Raw genomic sequence first — 10124 nt, 5'->3', positions numbered from 1 at the left:
CCAACGATATTGATATTGAGGTACAGTATTCGGTCAAAAACATCACGATAATAGATTTTGTCCACATTGCCCAACCCTACCCTCGCTCACAGACTAGCTCAACCTCTCTTAATCGCTCTCTTACCCCCCCCCACCCCCCTCCCACCCAGAAATAAGGATTCTTTAAGGTCAAGCCTGCATGAGCTGTCTATGTTTGTGTGTGTGTGTGTGTGTGTGTGTGTGTGTGTGTGTGTGTGTGTGTGTGTGTGTGTGTGTGTGTGTGTGTGTGTGTGTGTGTGTGTGTGTGTGTGTGTGTGTGTGTGTGTGTGTGTGTGTGTGTGTGTGTGTGTGTGTTTGGCCAAGCCTAACAAAGACAGCATTGATGACAATAATCATCACCTCCAGCCTGTTAGCTTGATCCAGCTAAACACCCCCCCCGATCCCCAACACAACACCACCACCGCTCTCCCGTCTCGTCCTCCTCCATTTGGCATGGCCCTGCCTCGAGTTGATTGCCCCCCCCCCCCTCCGAAATAACGTAATATGCCTATTTTATTATTGTTTAACCCATTGATACCTGGAACGCTTCTGTGTCACTTTAGATGTCTTTGGCTATTCAAAAATAGCAGATCTACAAGCTCATAGCGCGGCACCGAGTGCCGCGCTACGAGCTTGTAGATCTGCTATTTTTGAAAAATCGTGAAAATATTTTTTTTATATTTTTTTCCGAAAAACTGTTAGGATTTAGATTTTTTTTAAGAATCGCCTCAGGTCTTAATGGGTTAAGGTACAGTAGTTCTCTTTGCAGTTTTGCGTCTGCTGCCATTTCTTTTCCCCCCCTCGTTTGTGTTGCCAGCGCGTTGCGGTATACATACGGACGGCATCGCTGTGCTAAATGTGGAGTGGCAACACCCTAAATGGCACGCATCGCCACAGGGGTTTTGTTTCGGGGGGAGGAGGATCAAATCAGAGATATAACTGCATGCACATTTCAGATTGCAGAGTTCATACACCAAAGCAGCCTTCTTTTTTTTTTGTTGCCTGATTTATACTTGGTCGTGCGGTGGTCTCTCACACTAGGAGTCACGAGGCTATTTTCGGTGCGGTGACGCCCGCATCATGCACTGAAATCAACCGTCTGAAATCAACAGATTTCACACACACGTGCACGCACACACACACGCGCCTCCTGATGTCACAACAACAATGTGTATACATGCTTCACACACAAACAGAGGAGCGGCCTGGTGAGCACACGCTGAGAGATAACATAAAAGAACATGAAAGACATGAAAGAGCAACATTGATTGTCCCTGTTCACTTCGACCCGTGCCTCTCTCTCTCTCTCTCTCTCTCTCTCTCTCTCTCTCCCCCGGTGGGCTGAGGCATGCAGGCAAGCTGCTGGCCAGGCATTCCTGGTGCTACGGTATATGGATGCGATTGATAGGCACGTGCGCGCGTGCGCACACACACACACACACACACACACACACACACACACACACACACACACACACACACACACACACACACACACACACACACACACACACACATGCGCATGCACATGCGTGTACCTCTATGTGCACACTCATGCATGTGGGTGTGCGTGCGTGCTTGTGTGTGCGTGTGAACATGTGCTCAAATGCTCATCCATTTGAGTGTGTATGTGCGTATATCTGTAGATGTGTGTGTGTGTGTGTGTGTGTGTGTGTGTGTGTGTGTGTGTGTGTGTGTGTGTGTGTGTGTGTGTGTGTGTGTGTGTGCGTTTGCGTGTGTGTGTGTGTGTGTGTGTGTGCGCGGCGCGGCGCATGCGTTTGTGTGCACATATGCTCAAATGCTCGTACATGTGAGTGTGTATGTGCCTATGTGCCTATGTGCACGTGTGTGTTTGTGTGTGTGTGTGTGGGTGCACGTGCGCGCATCTACAGTACATTTGTGTGTGTCTGTGTGTGTGTGTGTGTGCGTGCGTGCGTGCGTGCGTGTGTTCCTCATAACAGGAGGGGTGCTGACACCCTGTGAGTGTGTGTTGCCTCCAGGCCTCATCCGTCCCGCCTAGCAGAAAGGGCAGCTCCTAGCCACGCTGGCCCTCCTCCTGGCCCCGGGCTAGACATGACATTACCTCAGGCTGTGCCCCCCCCAACCCCCCCCCCCCCCCCCCCCCCCCCCACTCCCTCCGTACATCACACACTGTCTGAAAAATCACTAGCGCGCCCCCCTCCCCCCCCCCGCGTCTGACGGCAGCTCGCCTAATGTCTGACAACAGGCGGCCATTTTGTAGCTGAGGGTTCTATCGGGAGAAGAAAGGCAGATATTTTCTCAAGGAAGGTTAATGGGAGAGACTGACGAGGGTCTGAATTGAATACTTTATTTATTTAGAAAAGACATGGAAACGGTACATGGAAGTACATGATGACATTTAAGAAAACAGACAAATATACTATGCAGAACGTCACACAATCAGCTTACAGGTTACTGGTATGAAAAACAAGAAATATGTACAATAGACAGTTTGAGGAGGAGAGGGGGGGGGGCTAGGTTAAGACTTTGACAGGGTCCTGTTTGGAATTGCAGCCTCCTGAAGGTGATTTTTAGGGCAGTTTTGAAAGAGAGTAGGGTTTTACACTCCTTCACTCCTTTAGGTAGGGCATTTTTGTTGTATAGCATAGTCTGAAAGTTGGACTAAATGCTGTGTTCTAAGACGGTGGTTCTCATTTCAAAAAAAGAAAGAAAGAAAAAAGAACATTTACTATTATATAAAAACTGGTGAAACATCGTTCAAATTGTCAAATAAGAAATTAGCAAAAAATTGGAAAATATCCAATCTACAAACTAGCCGATGTTGTGTGCTTGTAGATCGGCTATTTTCACAATATTTATCTGTGGAACCGAGCCAAACTAAATGTAATGCCCCAACTCCTACAATTCCAAGTGCTTATCAGGGTGGGGGGGTCCCCAGTTCAAATATGATTATTCTTGGGGGGTCACGGCCAGAAAAAAGGTTGAGAACCACTGTTTTAAGAGGATACACATCTGACCACAATGGATACAAATGTACTGTAATCAAAATGGATACAGTGTCACTTTTTTGTTAGACAGTTTTCTGTCTCTGCTAGAACACACCCATTCAGACACATGCATAACAATGTGAGCTTGTAAATGAATGAAACTCAGAATGCAGTCATATCAAAAAGCTGAATTGTAATGAATAAATGAATGATAAAAAAAACAGGAATCATAATTTGTATTTCCGTCACAGTGTCATTCACTGAAAAGAACACAGATTTTCTAAACCGGTTATGTTTAGCGAGCACCATCGTATGACGAAGGCAAGATTAGGCTTTATATTGTAAATGATTACTAGTCTCGTCTAGACGCAATATTAGGGTTGTTTTTTTCACGCCGTGGCTATGAAAGAGCCGTCTATATGAGGGTAATGGGTATGTCTTTGTCTGTCCGGAGCTAATCTCATAGAACCCCAGTCATTTTTGTTTGCATATGTTCTAAAAAATATATATATTTTACTTTTTTCAATCTCTTAAAATGGAAGTCAGTGGGGCTCATGATGTGACTGGCTAGACTCTTTCAGAGACAAGCTGTACATAAGATAAGGTGATGGGTGGTCGAATCGGGCTGAAAACCACCAATATCTGGTAATTCAACAAATTCATACAACAAAGTAAAAAATGGTTAATAGAGTCCACTGCTCCTAATAGTTAGGATAGTTAAATGCAGAGGACACATTTCACAAATGTGTGAATGTACAGTGACAAATACCCCAACCACAACTAAATGATGATGATTCTTTATCATCACATGGTGCAATGACAAGCAGGTGTTCACATACTGTTAACAGGGGTGGCTTTTGGCTGACCTGTTGCTCTCTATCCCAACAGATGCAGCAGCAGGAACAGTTCCAGATGAGACAGAGAGACGCCAACCTCACAGCGCTAGCCGCCATCGGACCCCGAAAGAAACGCAAGATGGATTCACCGGGAAGCACCTCGTCAGGGACCGAGGTAAGAACAATACTCTAGATTTAAGCACTTTAAACCTGGCGGCCCTGTTTTGGTCATGCACAGACTTGACCTCTGACCGACCTCTTCACACTTCCCTGATCTTTTCCTGTAAAGTCACCGCCCCCCCCCCCTTTGTTGTGCCTAATTTTCCAGGTGTGAAATGACACCATTTCACACCGTTTCTCCCTGACACGGCCTGGACTTTCCACTGAAGTGCCTATGGCAGACCCTTTGAAATTCTCACATGTCCCATCTGTAACTATAGGTGAAACATAGCATCCCAAACATAGCAGATATACAACTACTTGTAGATATGCTAGTTTCATGTAAAACATTTTTTTTCATATACAATTAGGCTGAAGTGGTTAAAGGATAGAACCGGGTTCACTTCTTTTTTTTTTTTGCCCGTCTCTTACTTTGTCTTCTTTTTTTAATCTCCCGGAGGGAATTGCATTGAAATTTTGAATTGAAATTGTGCCATATTAAAAATAGCTGACTAGTGATTACAAGATGGATCTAGAACACTCCGCCATCATAGCTTTTTTCTTAATTAATAATAATTGATCCTTGTGGCAATCCTGCAGCCACTCGTGCGCAGAACACTTATTTGTAGTTTCTCAAGCACTGACGCTGAAGAGATCTGTCTGGTCAGCCTTAGCAACAGGTAGTTGAAATGTATCTGTGTATATCGTCAAAGATTTGAAGTTGCATCGTCGTCAACCTGTCAATTCTTGCCTGCGATTTGCATACATTTTAGACTCAGTTTTGAACTGTTGTGTTAGTGAGAGGTATGTAGTACTGTAAGCATATCACCAATTCAAGCGCACCCTTTGACTTTACAAAAATGCTTTTAACAAGCCATCAGATTAATGTCACCTGTTGGAATGTGCTTTCAAAACAGAGTGTTATGTCATAGACTTTGATACTTGTGCATGTACATGGGATCGCCTGTGTGTCGTGTTAATTGCAGTGGAGTGGTTGTATTGCATCTGTCTGTTTGTTCACAGTGATAACTCAGGCCAGTTGTAATCCGTTTAGGATCAAACGTGACAAGTTGGCGGTCAGGACATGTGTTATTGATTCAGTTGTATTTGTTCAAATAAGGCAAATGCCAAGGTCACAGACAGTGCAAAGGTCAAAGTTTGGCCCTACGGTGCCATGCAATGAATTTACTGTATGGTTTAGCCAGTAGTAGCAAGTGGGACAGACATGTGTAGAATCTCTCGGGAGTGCATTCCTAGTTGACCAGGCAAGCTTGTTTGTACAGTATATTGTTTTGTCGGTGCGCGCGCGTGTGTGTGTGTGTGTGTGTGTGTGTGTGTGTGTGTGTGTGTGTGTGAGAGAGAGAGACACACACACAGAGAGACAGAGACAGTGTGTGTGTGAGTGTGTGTGAGTGTGTGTGTGTGTGTGTGAGTGTGTGAGTGAGTGAGTGAGTGAGTGAGTGAGTGCGTGCGTGAGTTTGTGCGTTGAGTGTGTGTGTGTACATGCGTACGTATGTGTGTGCGTGTTGGGGACACAGTGTGCTATACCCTCTGCACCATTGTTCTCATGCTTACAGCGTTCATATGTTCCACACAGTCGTCCGGTGAAGACGAGCACATGTGAACTCTCCCGCCAACCTTTTCGGCAGGGAACAGGGGGGGGGCAGGAGGGCCTCGTAGGGTCGTTCAATGCCCTCCCGCTCACAGGGAACAGGGTGGGCCAGGAGGAGGGCCTCGTGCGGGGTCGTCCAATGCCCCCCCATGTATGCTCACAGGTTCCTTTTGTTTTTGCAAGAAGCCATTGTGTGTGGCTGAATTCCTGCACATCCTCCACATGGCCAACCTGTTCCGCATTAGCCACGTTAGGACATTTATTTAATAAACCGCACTGCAACAAACCTCAGTGAGCTTTAATACGAGGAAGATGGCAGGAACTATGTCATATCTGTAACGCATGAGGCGAATACCCACACTGAAGGGGGAGAGCGGGGGGGGGGGGGGCGAATTATGCGTGATTCATACTTCAACGAGTGTCGCGTGCTAGAAATGGCCACACCGTGGCGAAAATAGCCGATCTACAAGCTCACAGCGTGCTGAAAATAGCCGATCTACAAGCTCACAGCGTGCTGAAAATAGCCGATCTATGAACTCACAACGTGACGAAAATAGCTGATCTACAAGCTCACAGCGTGCTGAAAATAGCCGATCTATTATAACTCACAACGTGACGAAAATAGCCGATCTACAGGCTCACAGCGTGCTAAAAATAGCCGTCTATAAAATCACAACATGCCGAAAATAGCCGATCTACAGGCTCACAGCGTGCAGAAAATAGCCGATCTACAAGCTCACAAAATAGCCGCGGCACGTTGTGAGCTTAGGTCGGCCATGTTTGCGACACACCGCACACACAACCAAGTATAACTCAGGCTTTGCTCCCATGTGACAGCTACCCAAGCTGTTGTTAATTAAGCTGAGTTATGGTATTCTAAAAGAGCAACTCTCCTGTTTGAGCTCCTTAAAGTACAGACATAAAGGGTCGTATTTCTACAGCGTGGGGGTCATTAAGCTACGCAGCCGTCGTCGTATCCACCCGTAGTTAGTTCCCCTCGGGGTGTTGTTGGCCGAGGATGAAAAATGTGAAAAATCTGTTCAAAAACTATTGAAATATCTTAAAGTTCATCTGTGTGAATATGACAATGCAAAAATAACACAAGCTAAAAGTCTTTCATTTTGAATGTTAATTGGTCATTTTAATAACCGGCTCATGCGTTTGCACGCGTCGCTGGCTCGCTAGACCAGTGGTTCTCAAACCTTTTCATGCCAAGGACCCCCAAATTAATATTTGGCCGCGGACCCCCACCTGAAAATCTTTTGTGCCAAGGACCCCCAGAAGAGAAGCTTTGCGTTAAAAAAAAAAAGCAAAATTATTCAAAAATCACCGTCAAGATGTTTTGAAAATGTTCAAAAACAGCAGCGCTGTGAGCTTGCATATCTGCTATTTTTGGAACTGCCAACGTATAAAATAATATGGATAAAGGGGTTAAAATGTATGAACACATTTAGCCTGGGGACCCCCCCCCCCACCCGGAACCCCCTCAAGGACCCCGGGGGGGACCTCGGAACCCCACTTTGAGAACCAACGCTGTAGCTAGACTAGTCTGTCGTGGAGGAGCGTGGTCATGCACGTGCTTGAAAAAAAAAAAAGGATAAATAACAAAATAAATGCATTACTTCTGGCTCTTGAGCGCAGCAGTGTGAACCCTCTTTCACTATGGTTTTACCCTGATGTGCGTTCACCCCCTTGACCGCCTCCCCCCCCCCCCCACCCCCTCCTCCCCTCCTCCTCCTCCTCTCCTGCAGTTCTAAATAAGTCCCTCTGCAAATGTTCCCAGATGCAGTCGTAACATAAACACCAATATACTTCATATCTGTCAGAGGTTTTTTTTTTTCTTCTGCTTGTTCATGTTCCATGTCCTGTCTAACGTTTAATTAGAGGGGCATAATGAAGAGAAGTCGTTCTCCCCTCCCCTCCCACCCCTCCTCTACCTTCTCCCCCTCCTCGTGTTGGTGGAGGGGGGGGGGGGGGGGGGGGGGGCAGGAGGGAGGAGGAGGGAGGAATCTTAACTTATTTTCACTTGGTTTTCACCTCCTCACATTTCTTCATTTCACATGGAGGGAGGAAAAGGCTGGAAGTGCCCGCGGCGTCTCTCTCTTCTTTCCCTCTCCTCCAGAGCAAAGTGAATGTGACTTTTCTAAGGGGGTCACAGGATACCCGGAGGCCCTGTGGCTGTTACTGGACTGTTGCCTGGCTCTCAGCTTCACTGAGGGGCTTGTCATAGATTTCATCTCCACAGAAATGAGCCGGAGGGGGGCCCTATACCCTACCCTACGCTGGGCCAGGAGCGCAGCTATGCAGCGCAGTGCAGAAAGGCTAGGCGGCCCCCCGAACGTTATGACGGGCCCCCGCACGCCCGCTGATTATTTCAGTCTGACATCGCATCCTGAGCTTTCCGCATTAACCCGTTCAAACCGGGAACGCATCTGTGTGTAACCACTTAAACCATTATTTTATGCTTTGGCTATATAAAAAAAAATATATATTCATTTTCAAGATTTTTCAAAAATATTAAATTCATGCCAAGGACCCCCAAATTAATATTTGGCATGCGGACCCCCCACCTGAAAATATTTTGTGCCAAGGACCCCCAGAAGAGATTGACTTTCAAGATTTTTAGAATATTTTCAAAAACAGCTATTTTTCAAAAATAGCAGATATACAAGCTCATAGCGCGGCACCGAGTGCTCTGAGCTTGTATATCTGCTATTTTTGAAAAATCGTGAAAATGTGTGCAAATCTATGAATATATATATATTTTTTTAAAGGGAACATTTTTGACTGAAGTCTTTGCTTCTGGGGATCCCTGGAACAAAAATATTTTCAGATGGGGGTCCATATAATTAATACTACATATCATTTTGGGAGGTCCTTGACCTGAAGGGGTTTGAGAACTGTTTAGGATTTAGAAGATATCTGGTACAGTAGATGCGTTCCCGGACTGAAGGGTTTAATCCCAGACAAAGGCAGCCCTTCAGTGCTGCGCCACAGCTCAAATTAGGAGGCAGATAATGGCCTTGTTCAGCCTCCCCTCAGCTCCGTTATAGAACCCCCCGGTATATACCCGGTATACTCGCTATAGAGCAAGAAGAGCTCCTGTTGAAACCCCCCCCGCTCCTCCTTCCCAATATCCTCCCTGCCCCCTCCTCCTCCCTCTCCTCCTCTTCCCACCAACTTTCCGCTGTGTTCGGACCGTGACGGAATTCAGGTGACACAATTTCGTTACATGGTTTTTCTCTCTCTCTCTCTCTCTCTCTCTCTCTCTCTCTCTCTCTCTCTCTCTCTCTCTCTCTCTTTTATTTTATTTGATGGTAGTTTGGCGGGGGCGGGGCTTGGGCCCAGCGCCTGGACGGTGGAGTGCCACAGGCGGTGAAACTGATAGCCAGTTTGAAGACTGGAGTGTCTGTGTGTGTGTGTGTGTGTGTGTGTGTGTGTGTGTGTGTGTGTGTGTGTGTGTGTGTCTCCAGCCCCGGCTCTGGTCTGCAGGAGGGGAACAAAGGGGTCCTTACAGGCCTCTGCAGGGCGGATTAGTTCCAAAAGCAGCCAATGGCATGCATGGGGGTCTGCTCTGCTCTGCTCTGCTGGCTGGGGCTGGACAGGGTTATGGCAGGGTATGAGAGGGTCTGGTCTGTGGTCCCCGGTTGGTGCCACACACACACACACAGTCACGGCACAGGCAAAATACTGTACAGTGATACTACAAACAGCCCCCCCCTCCTTCTCCCCCTTTTCATTCACACAAACACATTCAACCGAGCCTCTCTGACCGCTTGTTGTCGGGCAGAAACCTTGTATCTCCGGGCTCGGACGGGTTGGCGTAGCGGTCCGGGCACTGACAAGCACGTCCCCGGGTTCGAGTCCCGATCCCGACAGCCTTTGCTGCGTGCGCGTCACTCCCCATATCTCTCTCCCCATTTCCCGTTTTTTACGTCAGTGACAGCATTGGTAAACGGGAATAATTACATTTTTTACGTCAGTGGCAGTGAATGAGTTAACCCATTGAGACCTGGAACTGTGTCATTTTTAGATTTGAGCTAAAAAGCATTATTTTACACTTTGGCTATTCAAAAATAGCAGATATACAAGCTCATAGCGCGGCACCGAGTGCCGCGCTACGAGCTTGTAGATCTGCTATTTTTGAAAAATCGTGAAAATGTGTGCAAATCTTTAAATATAAATACTTTTAAAGCGAACATTTTTAACTCAAATCTTTGCTTCTGGTGGTCCCTGGAACAAAATATTTTGATGGGGGTCTGCGGCCAAATACATATAATTTTGGGGGTCCTTGACGTGAAAAAGATTGAACATCACTGATATAGAAACATAAGTTTTTCAGAATACTGTTGAGATTTAGGAGACATGTAGAATCGGCTTCAGGTCTCAATGGGTTAACGCCCTACTTGATCACCGTCACACGAACGCAATCAGAAGTAGCAGATCGCGGCGCGTTTCGAGCTTGCAGATCTGCTGCTTTTGCCGTTTTGGAATTTGAATCCTGAAAAGTAACAGTTATGGACATGTGAG

General features: G+C 46.5%; 1 protein-coding gene across 1 annotated transcript in view; it reads left to right on the top strand.

Moving 5' to 3' along the window:
• The window catches only part of LOC311059068 (transcription initiation factor TFIID subunit 4), a 146640-nt gene that overhangs the window by 90383 nt on the left and 46133 nt on the right, over positions 1–10124 (top strand). Inside the window, exon 12 of the mRNA XM_084076686.1 lies at positions 3876–3998. Within this exon, the coding sequence (XP_083932812.1) occupies positions 3876–3998 (123 nt within the window). The remainder of the gene's footprint in view (positions 1–3875; positions 3999–10124) is intronic.

Source organism: Gymnoscopelus microlampas, assembly GCF_963454915.1.
Source record: "Gymnoscopelus microlampas genome assembly, chromosome: 1".
Taxonomy (NCBI): domain Eukaryota; kingdom Metazoa; phylum Chordata; class Actinopteri; order Myctophiformes; family Myctophidae; genus Gymnoscopelus; species Gymnoscopelus microlampas.
This window is presented reverse-complemented; position numbering and strand designations above follow the sequence as displayed.